General features: G+C 40.1%; 1 gene segment (V, D, J or C); it reads right to left on the bottom strand.

Moving 5' to 3' along the window:
* Positions 1-24,364: 24,364 nt before the first annotated feature.
* LOC120528825 lies at positions 24,365-24,803 on the bottom strand. The segment is given in 2 exon segments: positions 24,365-24,672; positions 24,753-24,803. Coding segments are annotated over 2 exon segments (357 nt in total).
* Between the last annotated feature and the right edge of the window lie 410 nt (positions 24,804-25,213).

The following is a 25,213-nucleotide window of genomic DNA, read 5'->3' as shown; positions in this document are numbered from 1 at the left end:
AGGTGCTTGTTATAATGTTGTAATCGTGGCTCTAAAACTCTGAGGATAACTTGTTTTTATATAACAAACTAGATAAAACGTTAATGCACTGGCAGTGGAAAATAGCTTTGGTTTTATATTTCATTTGATTACATTAATGTTTAAGTTGAGATTTACAATAAATATTTTAACTGCTATTATGTAAAGGAAATACTGCTGTTAAAAAGCACCTTATTTGTTTAAAGTGTTTGAAAACCAATACACGCGTACATTATTTTTTAGTTTGTTATTGAATTTTTTGGATAACAAACTGATTGTTGTGATTGTCTGCGATTAAAAATTTTAATCATTGCCCAGAAGTAAAAGTAACACGACCAATAACAATGAAGTCTCAAATGAAGACTAAACTAAGCAAAGCAAAACATGAGAGAATAAAGCAGATCAAATGACATGCTGTCTGTGATGGCATTGTGCTACTTCTGCTCTAACAACGCAGTGCTCTTCAACCCAACTTTCACTGTAACCCTCAAAACAACTACCTTATTATTGTGTTGGAAGACTATACTTACCTGAATGAAGTGCAAAATTCCCTTTCAAATGACCAAAGGAGTCCTCAAATGGATGCTACTGGGTCTGGTTCCTCATTCTGAAAGATGATAAGCCATCTCTTTATGGAGCATGCAGACACACTGAATACCACTATGCAATCTAATTTTACAGAACTACAAGAAGCCTCCAGCATTGAATCAGATCAAACTCAAGTCAAAAAGGAGCTATACTGTCTTCACTCCAACTTTTCCCATCATGCCAATGAAATCGGAGCATATCGCAATGAGATTGCTACTTCTAAACTAAAATGAAATGTCCAAGAAGATGATGAGTGTTACAAGAATTTACTAATTGCTGGCATGCCTTAAAACTCAGAGAAAGGTAACATAATTTCTGCTTGTAATCAGTGTTCTGCCCAATATGGTCTTTAGCTTTAACTGACACTATTTTTGAAATGGAAAACGCCCATGTAATCTTTTCAGCATGTGTTGTCCTGAACAAGTTCTGCTTTCTCATCGTCCAACCCTTAAGGTTTGAGGACAGACAGCTTTTGCAGGCCAGTGCCATAAACATCCCAATATATCCCATTAGGAACCTCATATTAAGATTTTTCCAAACCACTTGACAGTAACACCTCAGAAAAGAAAGCTTATGAATGCATTTATCATGAGGACAACAAAAAAAAATATGCTGGTTTTCAGCCCCCTTTGCTCTTTCCTATTTCTTTGAAGCTCAGCCTCGTTTACTCTCGTCAGGTGTTTGACTCACCAGAAGAAGTGCTTCACGCAGCTGAGATGTTCGTCTTCACCGGCCTGCTCTCAGTTCTTCATTGGTTTGATAAAAAGTCACACAGAAAGGCTCCTCTTGAGAAACTTTCAGTCAGATTGGGTCTTCCATTTAGGATGCACTGCTCTTTTCAGCATTAATAATATTATTGATTTTTGGTACAATCTGCAATGCTGATAATAATAATAATAATAATAATAATAATAATAATAATAATAATAATAATAATTCTTTACATTTATATAGAACTTTTCTCACTACTCAAAGCACTTTTCATAATGAATGGGGGGCCACTTCATCATCACCAATGTGTAGCGTCCATCTGGATGATGAAACAGCAGCCATTTTTGCACAAGTATGCTCATCACATGAGTTATTAGGTGGTGTGAGAGACAGGGGATGATTAGGATCTGAATGACTATTAGCCAGGACATTGGGATACACCCTACTCATTGCGAAGGATGCGCAGGGATGTTTAATGACCACAGAGAGCCAGGACAGTGCCATTTTTACAGCACAGTGTCCCCATCCCTGCACTCGGGCATTGGGATGCACATTCAAACCACAGGGTAAGCACCCCTTACTGGATTCACCAACACCTCTTCCAAAAACAGCCCAAGCTTTTCGTAGTTGGTCTCCCATCCAAGTGCTGACTGGGCCCAAACATGCTTAGCTTCAGGTGGATGACCTTTTCTGAACTGCATGTGGCACGGCTGCTGATCGTCTTGATACAATTTTCTGCTACATTGTATTACTGAGAGAGTGCTCTAAAAACACAAAATCTTTTCTTTAACTGTAATTTTAGACTTGTTAAGTAGGTTGTTCAAAATATTTACTGTAGTAGGGGTTAATGACGGGACTGGGATGGCCTCTTTTTGATTTTATTTTACTTAATTAATCCCTGAAGGGAATTTGACTTTTCACATGACCTTTGGGGGTCATACTGGAGGGTCAGCCTTAGTACAGTGATGAAGTGAAATGCCTGGATTTACAGTAATAACTCTGGATTTTAATTTATTTCACACTTTCATAATATGACTTATTTACTGGTTTATTGAGTGTATTTTTTGAGTGTGTATGCTCGTCGATGGAGGAAGATGAGGGGAGGCAAAGGATGGTGCTCCCAAATCAAGTTTCTTTTTTCAGTCTTAACTTTGTGTTCCTCTAACACCTTCCAGATGGCCAGTCTCTAAGTAGCTTCATGGAATCTTTGGGGCAAGATCTAAATTTTAAGAGGAAGGCTGCCCTTGATTGCCTTTAGTATAAAAAGTGATTGTTGCATTTATGCAAGAATCTAAATTACTTAAAAAGTGATGTGGCTAGATTTTCTACAATCATCATTTTGTTTTTGTTTCAGTGTCTGCCAATTCTAAAAAAGGAGGAATGATAACTGGTACATGCTGCAAGTTACACGCAGAAATGCTGGATGTGTGGTCATATCGAGATCAGTGGGAGAAACATAGTACTGTGTGTGGTACTCTTCAACTATTTACCAACCCAGCTTTTTACTGTACATCATGGGATAGTTATTAAAACTGAAAGATTAGGAAATCATTTTGGGCATGGACGTAAATGGCTTTTATGGACCCGTTGCTTGATAAACACTCTCCCCCTGCTTGTCACTGCATTTCTTATTTGACATTCTTGATATGAAAATTTAGATTGATTTGAGTTTAGTTGATTCCTTTCATTTGCTTAACCCTTCTGCTTTTTTTTTCTCCTCCTCATTGAACTTGTTCTAGGTGTGACCTGTAGGGGGTGCCACTGAACCCCCAAGCCGAAAACACACCAACATCAACAGAAGTCCTGGGTTCAAGCAAGTGATATTTTATTTTCACAATACTTTTCCAAGACTTCTTATATTGGTCATGTAATCACCCAAGGACAATTCTTTTTTCTACCAACTTTTAACTTTCACTTTCAACCTAAGCCTATTCTTAAGATGAGTGGTGCTGCTATTTTCTTCATTTTTTTCTCCTCCTCTTTATAAATTGTGCTGCTGTTTTTCTCCTGGGCGCATGGTGGCACAGTGGTAGCGCTGCTGCCTCACAGTAAGGAGACCTGGGTTTGCTTCCTGGGTCCTCCCTGCGTGGAGTTTGCATGTTCTCCCCATGCCTGCGTGGGTTTCCTCTGGGTACTCTGGTTTCCTCCCACAGTCCAAAGACATGCAGGTTAGGTGCATTGGTGATTCTAAATTGTCCTTAGTGTGTGTGTGTGCCCTGCGGTGGGCTGGCGCCCTGCCCAAGGTTTGTTCCTGCCTTGCGCCCTGTGCTGGCTGGGATTGGATCCAGCAGACCCCCAAGACCCTGTGTTAGGATATAGCGGGTTGGACAATGACTGACTGACTGTTTTTCCCCTTCCTTGAAGCTGGTGGCAGTATGCCTATGTGTCTCTGTGTAAGGTATCCTACCAATATTCTCAATCTGTCAGTGTGATCTTTCTTGTGTTAAACCTATTTCAGCTAAATTGTTTTTTAAATATACTATGTTTATCTCTAGACCCCAAATCATTAATTCATCCAATTCAAATATCTTCACCATTTATACATACTGCCTGGGACTGTTATACCATAGTACTCCTAATCTCTCTCTCTGGCTGTGGATCCTAACTGCCATGATTGTATGATGATTGCCCCAAGCATATTTTTGCACATGTTCTGGAAATGCCCATTGATTCAAGCTTTCTGATCTGCTACTTTTACTTTTCTGTCTTCCGTTCTTTTACTAATATACTTTAAGTCCCGCAGATATTTCTTCTGTTAAACTTCTCCCTTTTACTGTTACTGTTATGCTTATTCCAGCACACTGTCAACTGCTAACTAGTAGAATGCTATCTGTGAAGCAGATAAGGATTTGGCCAGAGGGAGCAGTTTCAGCACTCCAGGACAGTCTTGAATTCACAGACTGGTATCTGTTCAGAGTGGCTTGAACTATCAATTAGTACATCAATTTGGAGGAGTATGCTGAGTCTGTCATGGGATTCATATCCATGTGTGTGGAAGATGTGATCTTCATCAAGAATATTACCACATGTGCCAACCAGAAACCCTGGCTCAACTGAGAGATGCATGCACTTCTGAGAGCACCTGGGGACAAAGATACTCTTAGATCTGTACAAGCCAACTTGAACTCGGGCGTGACAGCATTGCATGTTTATGGATGTAAATCCAGGGTCACTACAATGACTCAAAAGACCCCAGGCACTTGTGGCAAGGCATCCAGTCAATCAAAAATTCCCGGTCTCTTCCACCACCCTGCGATGACAACATTGATTTCCTCAATTCACTTAACAACTATTTCAGCCAGTTTGAAGAAAAGAACAACATAATAAAAATGAAAGCCCCTCTCAGCCTGGACCAATGAAGTACTCTTTTTCGACATAGCTGATATTTGGAAGAAACTGTGCAGGGACGACCCATGAAAAGTTGTAAGTCCTAACAGCATACCAGGTTGTGTACTCAGGGAATGACTATTGCTCTACAGCACTCACTCCCATCATGATAAAGTTTAGAAGCAATTTAGCATTTTGCACAATGAATTATTCCAAGGCCACCTCCTCGACCAGAATCTTTAAATTTATGAAGGAATGTGTATTCATCTGGTGACACCTCAGCTAGGGGAACGGTGTCAGATTTACTAAGGCAGTTTTCAGTGAGAAGACACAAACCAGATTTTGTACTTAACATAATGATATAATTTACTAAAGCAGCATTACTTTCAAGAGAGTGAATGTTTAATAAGTAGCATTTACGACTGCAGAGATACAGTGCATCGGGAAAGTATTCACAGCGCATTTGCAGCAGCACAATTTTTCCACATTTTGTTATGTTACAACCTTATTCCAAAATGGATTAAATTCATTTTTTTCCTCAGAATTCTACACACAACACCCTTTAATGACAACGTGAAAAAAGTTTACTTGATGTTTGTGGAAATTTATGAAAAATAAAAAAACTGAGACATCACATGTACATAAGTATTCACAGCCTTTGCTCAATACTTTGTCAATGCACCTTTGGCAGCAATTACAGCCGCAAGTCTTTTTGAATATGATGCCACAAGCTTGGCACACCTATCCTTGGCCAGTTTCGCCCATTCCTCTTTGCAGCACCTCTCAAGCTCCATCAGGTTGGATGGGAAGCGTCAGTGCACAGCCATTTTAAGATCTCTCCAGAGATGTTCAATTGGATTCAAGTTTGGGCTCTGGCTGGGCCACTCAAGGACATTCACAGAGTTGTCCTGAAGCCACTCCTTTGATATCTTGGCTGTGTGCTTAGGGTCGTTGTCCTGCTGAAAGATGAACCATCGCCCCAGTCTGAGGTCAAGAGCGCTCTGGAGCAGGTTTTCATCCAGGATGTCTCTGTACATTGCTGCAGTCATCTTTCCCTTTATCCTGACTAGTTTTCCAGTTCCTGCAGCTGAAAAACATCCCCACAGCATGATGCTGCCACCACCATGCTTCACTGTAGGGATGGTATTGGCCTGGTGATGAGCGGTGCCTGGTTTCCTCCAAACGTGACGCCTGACATTCACACCAAAGAGTTTAATCTTTGTCTTATCAGACCAGAGAATTTTGTTTCTCATGGTCTGAGAGTCCTTCAGGTGCCTTTTGGCAAACTCCAGGTGGGCTGCCATGTGCCTTTTACTAAGGAGTGGCTTCCATCTGGCCACTCTACCATACAGGCCTGATTGGTGGATTGCTGCAGAGATAGTTGTCCTTCTGGAAGGTTCTCCTCTCTCCACAGAGGACGTCTGGAGCTCTGACAGAGTGACCATCGAGTTCTTGGTCACCTCCCTGACTAAGGCCCTTCTCCCCCGATCACTCAGTTTAGATGGCCGGCCAGCTCTAGGAAGAGTCCTGGTGGTTTCAAATTTCTTCCACTTAACGGATGATGGAGGCCACTGTGCTCATTGGGACCTTCAAAGCAACAGAAATTTTTTTGTAACATTCCCCAGATTTGTGCCTCGAGACAATCCTGTCTCGGAGGTCTACAGACAATTCCTTTGACTTCATGCTTGGTTTGTGCTCTGACATGAACTGTCAACTGTGGGACCTTATATAGACAGGTGTGTGCCTTTCCAAATCATGTCCAGTCAACTGAATTTACCACAGGTGGACTCCAATGAAGCTGCAGAAACATCTCAAGGATGATCAGGGGAACAGGATGCACCTGAGCTCAATTTTGAGCTTCATGGCAAAGGCTGTGAATACTTATGTACATGTGCTTTCTCAATTTTTTTTATTTTTAATAAATTTGCAAAAATCTCAAGTAAACTTTTTTCACGTTGTCATTATGGGGTGTTGTGTGTAGAATTCTCAGGAAAAAAATGAATTTAAACCATTTTGGAATAAGGCTGTAACATAACAAATTGTGGAAAAAGTGATGTGCTGTGAATACCTTCCGGATGTACAGTATATCTGTAAGGTGATATATTTTTTGTTTTAATTTGATCTGTTAGTATTACAGGTGCCCTGGTGCACGATCTGGTTTTATCTCTTGATCTAATCATACACCTTATTTTTTGGTTAATAAGTAATTTTAAGTTTTCATCAAGACTAAATTTATAAGATACCCCACAACAGGGATTATGGGTGACAGCTACAGGAAAGTAACAGGAGGGATAAACAACAACTTGTGACTTAAGAGCACAAGATAAATTTGAACATAAAATTGAGTTAATAAAAAAATAAATGAAAAACCAAAACTATTAAATAATACACTACAGTATTATATATTTAAAAACATAGCCCTTCAGGCTTTTGGTGACTCGATAGCTTTCACAGACAGCAGCGTTCAGTTCAAATGACGTTAAACTGGCACTGAATGATATTTTATTTGTAGCTGTTGGTTGCAGACGATCAGTGACTCACTGCAGTTCATACTTCTTAAACAAAGCATTTTTGAAAAACATACCTAAAGAAGAGTTAAAATATGAATAAGTCGCAAAGTAAAATTCGGATCCACTTTGGATCGTGATGAAGAGTGCGTCTCCAGGACTCTGACTGTCTCTGGCTTGACTTTGAGTCCATTTCAACAATCTGGCCATAGTTCAATAGTTAGCTGATGGACAGCTATTGTTATTTTTCATTTATGTTAATTAGTTTCTACTTTCTTTTTGATGTATCTGGACAAATCTGCATCAGCATATCTGGTAGTTCTGTATTTAATGAGTGGTATAATCTATTCTTGTGTTTTGCCTTGAGAGCTGTTGCAGCTCTCTGTGCTTGCACGTGGTGAGGCGTGACGTGAAGAACAAAGTAGTTTGTGATATTTAATTGTATTTTTGAGGTGGCAGTGATAGATTGGCCAAGAGGATTAATCGTGTTCTATTTTGTATTTAGCTCATTTTTTGACACCCATTGCATGCCCAACCTACGTAGAAGAAGGTTTCCTTTTAATTGGCCCTTCCCAATATTTGTTCCTGTTTTGTTTCCTATAAAGCAATTTTTGGCATTTTTTTTCTTGTCTTCCTAGAGAGTCAAGGCGCTATAAAGAAAGAGGGCCTGTTGAAGCCCACTTAGGCATTCCTTGTGTGACAGTGGGCAATACAAGAAATGCATTGGTGTTGTTGTTGTTGTCTGGAATACTGAAATACTTAGTCATTTCAATGTGAAGGCAATGCAGCCGTGAGGTCGTTAGTGTACTGTAATTACTGAGGACATATTTGTTCACTCTATGCTTACATAATTCATTTTCTCTTAAATTAATTTCAGATTAGATGACCTTTTCTTAGTCCATAAGCAGCAGGTGCCGATCCCTGTGTTTGACTAACTGATATTGGTGCTCTTATTTAATAATAAGATTACCAATGGAAAAGTTAAAGAGGAAAGCACACAAAATATACAAGTTGCAGCGGCCTTATTCAAGGTAAATTTGAAACAGTAAATTTATTCATAACTGAAGATTCACAGAACATTTCTATTTTAAGATAGACAAGTTCACAAATTAATCAACATTCCTCAATGGACAATTTTGACGTTACAGAAATGTACACAAATTGCTATACCTGTGAAATCTCAATGAAAATGAAAGTTTCCTGACACGTTTCTTTGAAGAATAAATAAAACAAAATTCAACAAAATTAATCCACTAGGAGACAAGCTGTTTCATGCAGATGGACAGATGGATGCTTTTTGCATTATATGTTCCTAAAAACATTAAAATATCCCTGCGGTGGGTTGGCACCCTGCCCGGGATTGGTTCCTGCCTTGTGCCCTGTGTTGACTGGGATTGGCTCCAGTAGACCCCCGTGACCCTGTGTTCAGATTCAGCGGGTTGGAAAATGGATGGATGGATGGATGTTAAAATATCCATGTGTACAGTGTATAAAAAATACAGCAGGGACATTCAACTTACAAATTTAAATGAGAAACTTTCAGTGACTATTAAGTTATACAAATGAAATGGAATTTGTAATATTTATTTTGTCTGTGGTGGGCTGGCGCCCTGTCTGGGGTTTGTTTCCTGCTTTGCGCCCTGTGTTGGCTGGGATTGGCCCGTGACCCTGTAGTTAGGATATAGCGGGTTAGATAATTAATGGATGGATGGATATTTATTCTGTATTATTTCGATGTAAAGCCTTCATAATGTAATATTTTATCTTATTCTTTACTGTGATCATACTTTATGTATTTGGCAGATATTGAACTGGATTTGAAAAACTGGAAAAAGAATTTTGCCTGCAAGCAATGTGGGTGCCCATAGCCTGCCAAGATAGTTTTTATTTTTATTTTCTTTTCTTATTAGTTTTTAATACAATGCTATTTTCTTTCCAAACACAAATTTTGGCACCCAGGTCCTTTCTAGCAAAAGTCAAATTTTTAAAGGAAGTTAACAGATGGCTGGCAATCCACAGGTGGAACAGCGCTGTGCCTGTCGGTGTGTTGGTCTGCTCAGATGTCTTACAACCAAAACTCCTCAGTTTGATTCCTAGCCTCTACTTTTCACTTTTTCTTTATTCACGCATCTTCCTCGCTACTTCTGTCAGGGCCACTTGCTGTCACTCCTTGTGGAACAAGTGACGGTGAGGCCATATTAGCACTGGTGTTATTTACTGCAATTTTGGCTTTTTGGTACCAGAAAGGAAAACAAAGAATATTGTGTAGAAAGACTCTTTCCAATACTATTAATAGTTATGTCCTTAATGCAGCACTTATAACAGTAATAAAGTGAGGCAACATAGAGTATAAAATCTAAGTACTTTTTACCTTTTCACCTTTCTACTTTGTTACCTGGGTAACATTAAGTACATCAGCTAATTTATTTTTGTTTTTCATATATGATGTATTGTAAATATTCAATTGTCTATTCTAATCTTATTTCATCTGCCAAGTACTTTTGATGTCACACACTATTAAATGTGCAGTCTAGCACAAAGACTAATTGCCATTATGTCATTTCATGTAACTTTTAGTCAGACCATCATCACGACATGCTTGTGTTGACCAGCAACTCAGACAGACATTTATATTCTTAAATTAGCAGGACAGTCAGCTCAGGAAACCAGGAAGGCTCCTGTCTGTTTCAGGATTCTTAAGGCTAAGTGAATCCTAAATGTGGAAGCTAATGTTTCTACCAGATAGATTTGCTTCATGCTGTTGATTCTATTTTGCTATTTTTTTCACTAAGCAGTTCCTCTTTGGTCTCATCTCACATTTCTTTAGTTTGTCACAGCTGCAGACACGACATCAGCTCAGTGAGGTTTTTGTACGAGTCTTTATCACTGTGTGGTGAGCTCTGATACTGCTGACAGTAGTAGTGACCAGCATCTTCAGGCTGCACTCCACTGATAGTCAAACTGAATGAAGTTCCTGACCCGCTGCCAGTGAAGCGACTCGGGATGCCAGTGTGGCGAGTGCTTGCACTATAGATCAGGGATTTAGGACGTTCTCCAGGTCTCTGCTGATACCAGTTCATGTAGCTACCCACATTACTCCCAGTGGTACAACTGAAGGTGACACTTCCTCCGGGAGAAACTGTTTTCGGTGCTGATGGTTGATTCACAGAGATCTGACAACTTGAGTCTGTAAAAGAGAAATAACACATAATCAGGGAATTCTTTAAACAGTAAATGTAAAATGTAAATGTAAATACAGTCTCTTACCTTTAGTGAAGAATACAAAGGGAACACAACAGGACCAGTGGTGTCATCATGGTTGTAGATTCTGTCAGTGAGGCACATACAGAAAGTTTTAAACTCTATGAAATTGCTCAACCGCGACAGGCGTCACAAAGGGGTGTCTGATATGCAAACCACACTCCTCATTGAAGCTGCAGATAACAAGGACAACAGAAACTGGTACAGCAGAACTGACAAGACATCTCAAAAAAAGATATGATAGCTGATATTGAACTGTGCTCTCCATCTTTTAAAACATCCAATTGCAAGTCTGCCCTTTATCTACAGTATTTCTAACCATTATGTTCTCATCGTCTACGTTGTTTCCTCAGGCAAACTGGTTTTCTCCCATCCCATAGAAATGCATGTCATATCTAATTGCTGATTTGATGGCTGACCTTGAACTGTGCTCTCAATCTTTTGAAACATCCATCATTTGGTCACGGCCAAGTTAGTTTCCTGAGTAAATTTAAGGCTGACAACCACGCACTCTTAGGTAGCACAGTGCTTTTTGCCTGACACTTCCATAGACCTGATATCAATTGTGGTTCAGCCCTTTATCTGTTTGTAGTTTTCATGTTCTCCTTATTTCTACGTGGGTTTCGTTAGGTCACACTGCTTTTCTCGCACATTCCAAAGTTATGCATGTCCTACTAATTGCTGCTTCTACACTGGCTTAGGAAGAGTCAGTGCATATGGGTTTCTGTTTTTCTGTTTCTGATGAAGATAACACCCAAACTTTAAACCCTCTTTTCTTGACCTGTTTTTGTTGATTTCTTTATTGCTAGATGATATACTTGTTAAGGCTATTGTTCCATCAAATTATCTTCTTTCTTTCTCTTATAAAATATCCCTACATTGATAATCCTTGATCCACAATGTTCATTAGTGCTGTTGTCGTGAATCTTTTAACCCCCTTTGTTTCTCCAGTCTGAGTTTTTTGCTTGTCTTTTCGTATTGTCAGGAACTCATTAGTTTTGTCCTGACTAATTTTATTTCAATTTTAGATTTAATAGTGTTGTGCTCTTATTGTTAAGTTTATTACTATGTTCATTATGTCATTGTACCACCATTTTGTTTTACGTTTTGAGCACCCCAATTTTATGCATGATGAGCACAGCCATATTGTTGACAGCAGTAATAACTTTCTGTTTTCTAGACACTTAGAATAATGAGTAATGTCATCATGTCATAATAAAGGATGCCATTGTGCAGAAATTCATGTCAGAGCTGGATATAAAAAGAAGGGAACAATGTTGAGATTGACAATAAAAAAAACCAAAAAAAAAAAACCAAAGAAGTATCATGGTTACATTTTGAAACGTATTCTTGGCTACAAGTTTTTGGAGTGATATGATGGTGATTACTAGTCCTCTTGATCTCTATGAAATTATTTTTATTTTTTATTCTTGCTTATTTTATTTTGTTACCATTTCTTTATTTTTTTGTTTCTGATATAATAATGCCACACCAATTTGGAATGTGTTGCTATGATACTACAGTATGTGTTGATAGGTGGCATTCAGGTGATGGCGTACATGCAGTCAAATAGTCATGGTGCCCATCTCTAAAACAATGAGCTGCATACTCAGCAAGTGTCTTTACTTTGCTTCTAGTAAAGGCGTAAGGGTCTTGACAGGACACAACAACTCATTGGACAAATGGCTACGCTAGAAAACCAGAAGATGAAGTAACAAAATGGAGAAGACAAAATTCAAGGTTGAAGAACAAACAGGTCAAAATACAAGAGAAGCAAATCTAAACAAACCCAAAACAAAAACCAGGAATTACCTCAGACAAATGTTGCTAAAAGTGCATCTCTATATTTCAGAAAATTCAATGGGTATTCATTGAGAGTTTGTGGTTAAAACATGGACTTCTAGCAGTTCCTCCTGCTCACTATGACATTAGTCACTATCATTGTGTACGCTGTACTGGCTTGATAGCTTTACATTCACCATTTAGTATTTATTCTTCTTCAGGATTGTAACCTTTTTCATTTTGAAATGCTGTGTTTTGATCCTTATTCTTAAAATATGTTACTTACCCTTCTTGGTGTCTTTTGTTATTGGCTAGTTCAGCATTATTTAGTATTTGCTGAGTTGCTTTTCAATTGATCAGTATGACATTGTAATCTTTTTAGTGCTGAATTGTGCCTTGTGATGCCATGTCCACTATAAGCACAGTCTCTGACCTGCCCTAGGAATGTCTCCATGGTTTTGTGTTTAAATATCGGGTTTAAGAAATAAGTTAGTTATGGAGAACATATGGCTGAAACATTTTAGAAAATTAGGTTGTCCAAGTTTTCCAAATCAAACTCATCTCAGAACATTTTAGAAAGTTAGGTTGTCCAAGTTTTCCAATTCAAACTCATCTCAGAACATCATAGTTTATGTATATTGATATGCTAAAGTAATCTTACCTCTCCCTTGAAATTGGTTTGACACACAATTGAAAACTAGCAGTGTTTCAAAGTATACAGTTTCGTAAAATACATAGTATGGAGCTGCAATCCTGCCACCATGTTAATAGTTTCATGTTATTTTGCTGTGTCTCTGTCGCCCATGCCATGCCAGTTTGAGTAAATGCTAGAAATTAAATTGGAAATGTATTAAAGAAAGAAATCTTCCCCTCAGACTAGGACCTCTTTGAGACAGGAAGCTGGCAGGGGGAAATTTGTCCATTGCGTCTTCAGCAAATGCTGAAGAGAGAGCATTCATCACATTAGTCTGTTACTGAATCGTCAAAGAAATAAGGGCAGAGGCCATTTTATAACACCTGAATTTACATAACAGTGCTGATTAATGCATACACTTAATCTGATTGGTTTGCTGACTTACACCCAAATAACTTATATAAATTAAAGTCAGTTCTACAGCACTCTTGTTCTTCTCATATCTTTTAGTCTCAGCTATTACCCTTGAAATCTCTGTGTATATGACAACTGTCCAGTCTCTTTTCACAGGACATCTGCTGAACTCTTATTCATTATTAACACATTTTGTGTATTTCATCAACCATTCTCCAAGTACATTCTTGTCTTTAATTCACTTAACCTTTTCAGTAGTTCTCTTCATGTCATTTCTAAAACAAATGCTTCTATATTTCAATGTGCTAGGCAAACAAAAGTACTTAACTATTGTTAAGTCCAAATTTTTCTCTCACAAGTAGTATTAAGAATTATTATAATATATTATCACTGGTGTTATTTATTGCAATTTTGGGTTTTTACACCACAAAGGAAAACCGAGGAATATTATGTAGACAGAATCTATCCAGTACTAAGAATAGTTATGTTCTAAATGCAGTGATCGTAACAATAATAAAGTGCGGTAATATATAATATGCAATTACTTTTAACCTTTTACCCTTTCTACTTTGTCACATGGGTAATATCAAGTAGCTCAACTAATTTATGATTTTTTTTTCCACTGGGTACAATCGGGCTAAAAAACATGCAGAAGGGGGGAGCAAGAAGAGAGCTAATGAACTGAATCAGTTCTTCAAAATGTTTGACTCATTCTTGTGAAGACGGCCTTCCACCAACATGTCTCTGTGAGCAAGATGAGGATTTTCCTGAATCCCATCTGCACTCTGCTTGATCTTCTCCTACAATGACATCACACTTGTGGTCTCCAATCTCCCCCCAACTCCCTGAAAAAAACTCTGCATAAAAAAGGCTCCAGGGACCACATGTATAAATGGTGCATATGCACAAAAACGTTGCGTATGCCCGTTTCCATGTTCACATCGTGATTTATAAAAACTAAACCTGGCTTAATGCTACTCACATTTTCATGTTAGCTCAATCCCTTGCATACACAAGTTCTCAGCTCGGTTTTGCAAAATGGCGGCACCCAGCATCAAAGCAGTGCTACTTTTCCAGTGTGGTTTCCCTTTCTTTTTTAGATTCACATCCCTGACACAACTTTATCAAATACACTAAAATTAACCACATAGCGTTTATTATTTTAAAGCATCTGATCGTAATCAATCCGTAACTATATAATGGTGCATGGAATGACCAAACTATTCCAAATACCATCATTGCTTAAGCGTTCTCACTCTCAGTTTACCACTCAGAGTATTTAACCCACTGTATTTGAGTGTGGATTCACAGCTCTATGGAAGCTGATTCCACGATTATTGGGATACAGCATATAGCACATACTACCTCAGCCATGCGTCTATTTGAACCTCTCCCATACAGTATGGCAAATGCTTCAGAGCCTTTCCTGTAGGGATCTTGCAGTTCAGAAACAAATTCATCCCAAGTGCTCTAAACACACACACAATCAAGTCCATCAGGTGCTCCTGGTGGAACTGTTCGTACTTGTAAGTACAATCACCTCACTGTAAACTTGCACTAAAGTTATAATATTGGACAACCTGAGCCACTTTATAAAGCGCTTATTTACATATGATGACGACTGGCTTCTAAGTCGATTTAGATTTCCACGCGCTATCTTCTTGGAGCTCTTGATATTATTTTTAAGATGAAATGCAGTAAATTATGCATATTATATTAAACAGATAAACTTTTAACTTCATATAAATAATGTATATTGTTAAAAATTAAACATTTGAGGACACGGTGACGCAGCAGTAGCGATGAGCTGGTGCCCCATTCAGGGATTGTTCCTGCCTCGCGCTGTATGCTTGCTGGGATTGGCGCAACCCTGGATGGAATAATTAAACATGTACTACAAAGATTTTTCAATGTCCTTAAAATTTTTGAATAATTGGCGTTAAAAGCTTACTGAAGGCTTGACATCTATTACAGAGCTGTTTGTTTGTCGATTAGTTACTTAGAGGAAGAAAAGGAAGGACAGGAATTGGGGATTAATACATTTGAGAGAGACAGTACGCTGCAAACATTTATTTCATCGAAGGTCTCACATGGTGCATCAAGCATCTTTTGGGAGGCAGGAACAATCTCTGTATGGGACGCCAGCTCGTCGCTACCACTGTGCCACCGTGTCCCCATGTTTAATACATGCTCTAATTCCTATCATTATGAAAATGATATCAAGTATACATCTTAGTATTTAAATTGTTCAGGGAGCTGTAATATCATGAATGCAATGCATTCTATGTCCAATCGGCAGAAGAGAAAGCCCGTTTAAGAATAATGTAGGGATTCACACAAATAGAGTACATAGAAGAACACATAGAATACAGAAGCATTAAATGTGCTACTTTAGTTACGGTGGTATTTGAGAAACTAGTAAATTAAGTGATTCAAAGATGAAGTTTATGAAGTTCTACTTTAATGACAAACTACGTGATTAAAGTGGAAATTTCAAGGTTAAAGTTTTGTTTTTCTTTTCTCTGTACCCTAATACGCTTCCATATGACACTCAGATGGTGGGCTATGACTCACCTTTTCATGGCGACTTTGATATCTAACCACTTCTTATTTATTTCGGGCACTGTGCAACTTTCTGAACTTGAACTTTCAAGTTTCTTCGCCACTCTGTCACTCGATTAACATCCTTTTTTTGTTTATATCACTGCTTAAACCAATAAATAGCAAGTTTTTCCTTGCCTCTACTTGGTATTCACTGAAATTCTTCTTTATCCCCCATGCTTTTGCCATTATATTTTCACAAAACGCAGTTGGGAAGGGGCAACAGGCATATTCACGAGCTATACTTTTCACACTGACAGGGATTTATGGAGCGGAAGAACGTGGAAGTTGGTGTACGCACAGATTAATGCATCTTGATTTTTCTGTGTGTACGCACATTTCTGCTTTTGTCCATATGCCATGTTTTAATGTGAATTCTATGCAGGGTGTTATGCATGAGACCCCAGGGCTAGATGGAATCAACCCCAGGATTGCTGAAAACATGTTCCAGCCAGCTCTGCAGGGTCCCTCAGCACTTGTTCTCCTTTTCCATGCATTTGCAGAAAGTTCCCCAGCTGTGGAAAATTTCATGTGTGCTCCCAGTGTCAAAGAAAGGGCATTCCAGTGATCCCAAGGACTATAAACCAGTTGCTCTTACTTCATACATCATGAAGACCTTTGTGAAGCTGGTTTTGGAATCTGGATCCTTTGTAGCTTGCCCATCAGACACATATTGGTTTGGAGGATGCTGTGATCTACATACTCCACAAAGTCTTCTCCCCCTGGACAAAGTCGGCTCTACACTCAGGATAATGTTCTTTGAATTTTCCAGTCCTTATAACACCATTCTGCCTTATCAACTGGAGTAAAAACTCAAGGTTTTGAATCTTGATGCCCCCTACAATCTCTTGGATCATGGACTACCTTACCAACAGACAGAAGTTTGTGATGGTGGGGGACTGTGTCCGGAATTGTGGTGAGTATCTCAGGGAACTGTCCTGCCTCCCTTCGTGTTCACCCTCTACACAACTGACTTCCAACACAATCATAGGCTGAATTAATTCTTTTAGGGCTAATTATTTTTTTTTATTTTGTCCCAAGGCTGAATATTTTCCAAAAATCACATAAAGAAATGCTTTCACACATTAATAAACAAAAAATACTTATTTATGACAAATGTCATTCTCCTTTATGTTCAACGAGCCTCATACTTACATACTTATTAAATTCCTGTTTGTCTCATCATTAATTATCTGAAAGGAACTTTCTGGAAACAAACAGCTTGAGGTAGTCGAGTAGCTGGTAATCCATAGTGTTCACTAGCACGCGTGTAATTTGATGAAGTCCAGTATCTAGCTTGCCTCCCACAGATCTATGTCTGTGTAGTCAAACCAGGGCGAACGTTGCTGTAGGCATGTCAGCTACATCGTGTTCAACACTACGATCAGCTGGGTACTAGTTTCTTTTTCAAGTTCCAGATCATTTGCATCAAAATCAGAGTTCGATAAATGTCTGTGTGGTCATCCCAGATGAACATTGCCGTAAGTGCGTCAGCTGCACGATCAGTTGGGGACCGAACAGCTGATGCATGCAACTTGTACCACTACCATGAGAGAACAACTAAGCACCGAGCAGTCTCATGATCAGAGCACCACTATATTGATGGCAGTAGTACTCAACTTACTTTATAGAAATCTTTCATGGTTCCGTGACCAACACTCAGGGCTGTATAGATTTTTTTAAATTTTTAATTACTTAACTAAAACAGTGGTTTCACAGTCTTGAAGCAGTGGCTTCAACGTTCAATGTCTTGTTACCATCAGCTCTGACCTCGATGGCTGACGACGAATTGTATGCTGCTGCTGTTCTTCTCATTGATTGCTATATGTTACCATCAACATTTCACTGGTGTTTTCACCTCAATTTTTGTTATTTCGTGCATGTTTTAATTCGATCATTTCAACCAAGCCGACTGTTTTCAAAGAGCTGAACTGTTGTTGATAGATCACTGGGCACTGTCGTCTACTTCCAGTGACGTTTGCATGGCTTACGTGTTACTGCTGTCTATACCAGTGACTGTCGCTGCATGTGAATGATCGTTCCCCAAGTTAAAACTCATCAAAAATTACCTCAGAAGCACAACATAGCAAGACAAACTTAATGGCTTGGCTGTGATCTCAATCAAAAACGAGTGTGCCGGACAACTTGACGTGTCAAACAATGTTGAGACTTTTTCGCAACAGAGGTTCATAGTTCAAAGTTTATTGTCATGTGCACAGTAATGAAACACGTTTTCCTGTACAATGAAATTCTTTCTTTGCTGTTCACACCAAATGCCAAAACGTATAAAGATAAACATAAATAATCAGTAGCAGGTAGATAATAAGTAACAGAGGCAGCATAAAGTATAAAAACAGAATAGAAGTATAAAGTGTAATTGTGCAGGTAGATGTGTGATGGACAAGTCAAATACAGTTGTATGAGGTAGATAGAATGAGGTGAACCATGGTTATAAACTCCAATTAGTTATTTTGGAGTCTAATGGCCTTGGAAAAGAAAGAGTTCTTTAGCCTGGAGGTCCTGCATTTCATACTTCTGTACCTCCTGCCTGAGGGTAGAAGTGTGAGCAGTTCGTGTTAGGGGTGGATGGGGTCCCTGAGGATCAAGGCTTTTCTCCTGCGAACTCTGCAGTTGTAGATGCTCTGCTGAGAGGGCAGTGGGGTCCTGGTGATCTTCTCAGTAGTCTTTACACACTGTGCAGGTGTTTGTGGTCCATAGCAGTAGTGTTGCCGTACCATGCGATGATGCAGTTGGTCAAGATGCTCTCAACAATGCAGTTGTAAAAGTTGTCGAGGATCTTAGTCAACCTACCAAACTTCCTCAGCCTCCTCAGAAAGTACAGCTGCTGTTGAGCCCTCATAACCAGCTGTGTGGTGTTAAGTGTCCAAGTGAGTTCCTCACTGATGTAGACACCCAGGTATTTAATGCTGCTCACCCTTTCCACTTCAAACCCTCAGATGAACAGTGGCCGGTGAGGTCTCCTCTCCTTCCTCATGTCCACTATCATCTCCTTCGTCTTGTCTGTGTTGAGGGTGAGGTTGTTGTCCTCACACCATGATGCCAGACTGTCCACCTCCCTCCTGTAGGCCACCTCATCCCCACCAGTGATGCGTCCAATCACTGCGGTGTCGTCTGTCAACTTTAGTATGATGTTATCTTTGTGGGAAGTGACACAGTCATGGGAGAACAGGGTGTAGAGGAAGGAGCTGAGGAAACATCCCTGTGGGGTGCATGTGTTTGTGATAATGGTGGCTGAAGTCCTATTACCAATCCTGACAGACTGAGGCCTGCCAGTCAGAAAGTCTAGGAGCCAGTCACAGAGGGTGGGGTGCAGTCCAAGTGCAGATAGTTTATGGGTGAGTTTATGGGGGATAACCATGTTAAAGGCAGAGCTGTAGTCAACAAAGAGCATCCTGATGTAGGAGTCTTTGTTCTCCAGATGGGAGAGGGAATAATGTAGTGCGGCCGTGATGGCATCTGAGGTGGACCTGTTGGGCCGGTAGGCATACTGCAGGGGGTCCAGTGTCTGGTATGCTGCTCTGAATGTGGGCCAGCACCACTCTCTCAAAACACTTCATAATGATTAGAGTGAGTGTTACCGGCCTCTAACCTTTCAGGCAGGTGGGTGGGCTTTTTTAGCAAAGGGGACGATGATCGTAGTCTTAAAGCAGGACGGAACGATGCTCTGACTGAGGAAAAGGTTGAAGATGGAGGAGAGAACATCAGTCAGCTCATTGGCACATGCTTTGAGAACCTGCCCAGGGATGTTGTCTGGTCCAGCTGCCTTACGGGTTTGATCTTCCTTAGTGCTTTGTGTACCTGACCTGAAGAGACCATTGGGGGAGGGGAGGGGGTTTGGGTGGTTCAGGTGTGTGTGTGCCTCAACTCTGTGCTGTTGCTGGATGTCTCAAAGTGGGTGTAGAAAGTGTTCATCTGGCAGACTGTCTGTGGAGCCGATTGTGCTGGCGGTGGTCATGTAGTCTGTGATTTGCTGTAGGCCCTGCCACATACGTCCAGAGTCAGCAGTAGAATAGAAGCCCTCCATCTTCTCTCTGTACTGCCTCTTGGCTGCTGTGATGGCTTTTCTTAGTCCGTAATTCACAGCTTTGTACTCCTTCTCAGTGCCTGATCTAAATGCAAGAGAGTGGGCGCGCAGCATGTGGCGTACTTGACTATTTAGCCAGGGCTTCTGGTTGGGGAACTTTCTGACTTGTGTTGTGAGCACAATGTTGTCAATACAAGTGCTAATGTACCCAGTCACATACTCAGCATAGTCCTTTATGCTGATAGAAGAGTCCTCCAGAGTGGTTGCAACCCTAAACACATCCCAGTCTGTCTGAGCAAAACAGTCCTGAAGGGTACTCTCAGTCTCTAGGGTCCAAAGTTAACTTGCTTAATAATAAGGTTTGTTTGTTTCAGCCATTGTCTGTAGGCTGGGAACAGGAACAGAGAGATGTGGTCCGAGTGTCCAAAGTGGGGGCAGGGTGCTGCTCTGTATGCACCATGTATGTTTCTCTAAACGTGGGTCGGCATTTCAGTCATGTAAGCAAGTATTTTAAGGTATTTTAAGGTACCTGCTGTGGTAACCCCTAAGAAGAAGAATTGATGCTATAAGTAATGTGATTTGTGACTTGACAGTCAGATCAATTTTTTGTAAGCTTTAACAGTTGTGGAACGTTTATTTACACAAATATATACAAGTATGGTCACTCAGACCCAGTCCACTAGTGCACAAAACCCTAATACTTAGTCCTGGCCACAAATGCCTGCTCTTTGGGCTGCCTCCACACTCTCCTCGTACCTCGTCCTCTTCCACCCGACTCTCGCGCTGAATAAATGGAGACGGCCCCTTTTAAACAGTCCCCGGATGAGCCCCAGGTGTTCCCGGCATTCCTCCTCTGGCCACGCCCCAGCGTGGCGGAAGTGCCGGCTGTCCTCCCGGCAGCTCTCTGGGCGCCGTCCTAATTCTTCTCCCCAGCACTTCCTGGTGTGGCGGAAGTGCTGAGGTAACAGGTCCCCAAGGCATTGGGGCGCCTCCTGGCGGTGACCACGGGTCCCTACAAGGTGGAGCTTCCATGCCCTGTACCCGTGGCCCCCAGAGCAACCAGGAAGGCGGCCCCCACGTGATCCAGGTTGGGCTTAGACCCACATCCGGTCCCTCACGGCGTCCCAGGCCGGGTCGTTGCCACCGGGCATCCCTGACACAGTTTGACATATCTGTAATCTGTTTTATTGTTACCTTAGTATGGCTTACTGTGCATTAGTGTCACTACTGTGAGGATTTGTGAGCATGACCACTTTGTGATGTCCATTTTCTCAGAACTTGTGTAAAACAGCTTGATTGTGTAGTAGTATCATGTCAACTGTTCTTGTCATTTTAATTTGTTACAAATTGAAATTGTTTCATTTTATAGCACAGAACAGTTTCTACTTTCTAGCTTATGTTACATTTTAATCATCTTCTTTCACAAAGAAAAGTAAACAGGTCCACAGTTTACATATATTTATATGTGACTACTACTACCCACACCTCCTACATTCTATCCTCACAATTTATTTTTTTTATTACAGTGGCTGTAAAAAAGTTATTACAAATTTTATTTAGAGATCCGGTTTGCCCAGCCAGTCCCTAGGATCTCGTTGCGAAAAAAAATATTAACAGTTGTACTAGACAGGGGTGGCCAACCTCAGGGTGCTGTACAGGGTCCTTCAGCAAGCTAGCTACGCCATTGCCAACACTCATCCTATTTAACCCACTCCCAAATTAGCAAACAATGTAAAGTATTAAAGTAATGGGAAAAACGTATATTTACATATTACTAGACAAGACAGTTTAAACCCCACTAACAACAAGTATATAATAGGAATAAAGACAGAAATTCACAAATTAGGATGCACAATGCTATCACTAAAGATAACCCGTTTCCCTCAAATTATCACAATTTGGTTTACTGTCCTTAAAATTCAAGAGGGAGATGAAATGCCAGAAGGACAACGGAGTACACAGCCAGCCGATGACAACAGCATAAACATTCTGTCCTGCTGGTCCATAGGTCAATTGTTCCAGAGCAACTACAAAAACATTCATCTTTGGAGATGCGCAAAAGAAACCTTCTTTCAGCAGCTGACTTCCATAGTGGATTTTAAGAAATAACACGCTGTTGTTCCTTACTTCATCACTCAATCTCTCTCTCTTCCTTCCAACTGTCCTGTCCGTGCTGTGTCTTCTCCTTAAAGGCACAGTTTCCCATTTTGGAGCAAACCCACAGCAACCCATTTCCAGAGGTACACATTAAGGAGACACAGACTAACAAAGGGACAATAGTACGTGTGGCTGCTGCTACAACCTGTCTTTTGTTTTCAATCTCCAGATCACTTGCATCAAAATCAGAGCTCAATATGTCAGAGTCCGATTCAGGAATAATATGCAAAGAGTATTTTGCTTTGTGCATTTGCTTCACTCTCTCGCCCAATGTCGATGCCATTCTAGTTGTTGTTTACTCTACACTACCCAACACACACGGAGTGATTCAACTTCAAGGCAATGAGTCTAACAGTCCTCCTTATCAAAGAGAGTCTCCCTATACTGTAACAGCAAATTTTATTGATGTTTACACCTTCTTTCACCCTTTGTCCTTGGATGTTGACTTTAATTGACATCCTTTCTCAACCCCTTCAGTTGACAAAAGTCATTCACCCTAAAAGAGTCAATAATGGAGATGAGTTGGAGTACAGGCAGGTTGTGGAGGACTTTGTCTTGTGGTGCAGGGACAACAGCCTGCAACTCAACGTCAGCAATACAAAAGAGCTGGTGGTGGACTTCCGGTGTGCCAAGAAGCCTCTGAAACCAGTCACCATTCAGGGGAAGGATGTGGAAATAGTGCTGAGCTACAAGTACCTGAGAGTTCACATAAACAACAACCTTGACTTGTCTGACAACATAGTGGTGCTGTACAAGAAGGGCAGAGCAGACAGCAAGTTGCTTGGAATGTTCTAATTGTCCATAGTAGCCAGCATGGTGTTCTACACTGCAGTATCCTGGGGAAGAAACCTGAACTCAAAAGAAGCAAAATGACTGAACAAACATAACAGGAAAGCCTGCTCCATCACTGGGTGAACCCTGGACACACTGGAAGCTGTTAAGGGAAAGAGGATGATAGCAAAAATTGGATACCATCATGAAGAATTTCCTTCATTCCCTCCAAGCAGTGCTCTCTTTGAGCACTTTCAGCCACAGTGGATCACTCCAGTGTGCTAAGAAGCTCCTTTAGGGTTTTTTTTCAACCCACTGCTGTCAAGCAATTCGATGTTTCCTTGCAATGTATTTGAAATATAATTTTGAAATCTCAGGGATTAAAAAAGTGTATCCTGTTAAACCAAAAACATCAAATATCTGGACACTATTTATTTATGTATTGCTTGATTGATTGACTGATACATTGAATTATTGCCATGGAAAAAACTTTTCTCCATCTTCAAAGAAGACAGTCAAGAAACTCAGATGAATTAATGTCTCAGGCCATGGAGTCAGCCATTGATTAAACATCTTCTTTTATACTTTTCTACTTTCATTAAATCATTTAATACATCGCATCATCAGACTCTTAATTTGCAGAACTTTTATCACCTTATTCGATCAACTAAAGACACAAGTAATTTCTGACTTATGTCAACTCTCCCATTATTCTGAATGCCACCTCGTCAAGAAGGGTGTTTTGCGGATTGTCCTACTGATTTTAATGCGGATTCATAGCAGGGTGTTTGGGCTTTCTCATCATTTGGAGGTGTGTTCACTAAAGACTTACCTCATTTTAATCTTAGAAAAACTCATTGATGGCTTCTGTAAGAAGAGACAGAGACCTCACATTCTTAAGTTTTATAAGGTACATTAAGTTAACCCTTGAGTCAATTCTTTCGCATGTGTTTAATAATTGATTCTGTTATACCTTAGATTGCCTTCAAAGATTATTATACATTAATTAAAATGCTATATTATCTGTCTTGTGAGTCTGTATCCTTGTTTTTTTGATGTTTCTACTGCTGTATGCATCTGAATTTCCTCATGTGAGTAATACAGTTTATCTAATCTAATCTGTTTTAAATATTCACTTGTCTATTTTTATCTTATTTCATTTGTTAAGTACTTTTGATGGCACACACTATTACATGTGCAGTCTAGCACAAAGACTAATTGCCTTTTTGCCTTTGCATGTAATGTTTAGTCAGACTATTATCATAAAATGCTTGTGTTGTCCAGAAACTCAGACAGACATTTAAATTCTTAAATTAGCAGCACAGGCAGCTCAGTTAACCAGAAAGGCTGCTGTCTGTTTTAGGATTCTTAGGTCTCAATGAACCATAAATGTGGTTACTAATGTTTCTACCAGATAGATTTACTTCACGCTGCTGATTCTTTGTTGCATTTTTTTCACTAAGCTGTTCCTCTTTGGTCTCATTTCACATTTCTTCAGTTTCACACCTGCAGACATGACATCAGCTCAGTGAGGTTTATGTACGAGTCTCAATCACTGTGTGGTGAGCTGCTGCACTGCTGACAGTAGTAATGACCGACGTCTTCAGGCTGCACTCCACTGATAGTCAAACTGAATGAAGTTCCTGATCCGCTGCTAGTGAAGCGACTTGGGGTGTCTCCATAGCGATTACTTACATAATAAAACAGGAGTTTAGGACGTTCTCCAGGTCTCTGCTGATACCAGTTCAAACAGGTACCCACGCTACTCCCAGTGGTACAACTGAAGGTGACACTTCCTCCGGGAGCAACTGTTTTTGGTGCTGATGGTTGATTCACAGAGATCTGACAACTTGAGTCTGTAAAAGAGAAATAACACATAATCAGGGAATTCTTTAAACAGTAAATGTAAAATGTAAATGTAAATACAGGCTCTTACCTTTAGTGAAGAATACAAGGGAACACAACAGGACCAGTGGAGTCATCATGGTTGTAGATTCTGTCAGTGAGGCACATACAGAAAGTTTTAAACTCTATGAAATTTCTCAACCGTGACAGGCGTCACAAAGGGGTGTCTGATATGCAAACCACACTCCTCATTGCAGCTGCAGGTAACAAGGACAACAGAAACTGGTGCAGCAGATCTGACAAGACATCTCAAAAAAAGATATGATAGCTGACATTGAACTGTGCTCTCCATCTTTTAAAACATCCACCAGCATGACATGGCTCAGTTAGTTTACTAATATACTTAAAAGCTAATGACATGGGCTTTAAGTATAGTGTACTGGTTAGTGTGGTGTCTCACAGCTCCAAGGACCTTAGTTCAATTGCAAGTCTGCCCTTTATCTGTTTCTAATCATTATGTTCTCATCGACTTTTAGGGCAAACTGGTTTTCT

Source organism: Polypterus senegalus, chromosome 4 (genome assembly GCF_016835505.1).
Source record: "Polypterus senegalus isolate Bchr_013 chromosome 4, ASM1683550v1, whole genome shotgun sequence".
Taxonomy (NCBI): Eukaryota; Metazoa; Chordata; class Cladistia; order Polypteriformes; family Polypteridae; genus Polypterus; species Polypterus senegalus.
The sequence above is the reverse complement of the archived record's forward strand: the minus strand, read 5'-3'. Positions and strand labels throughout refer to the sequence as shown.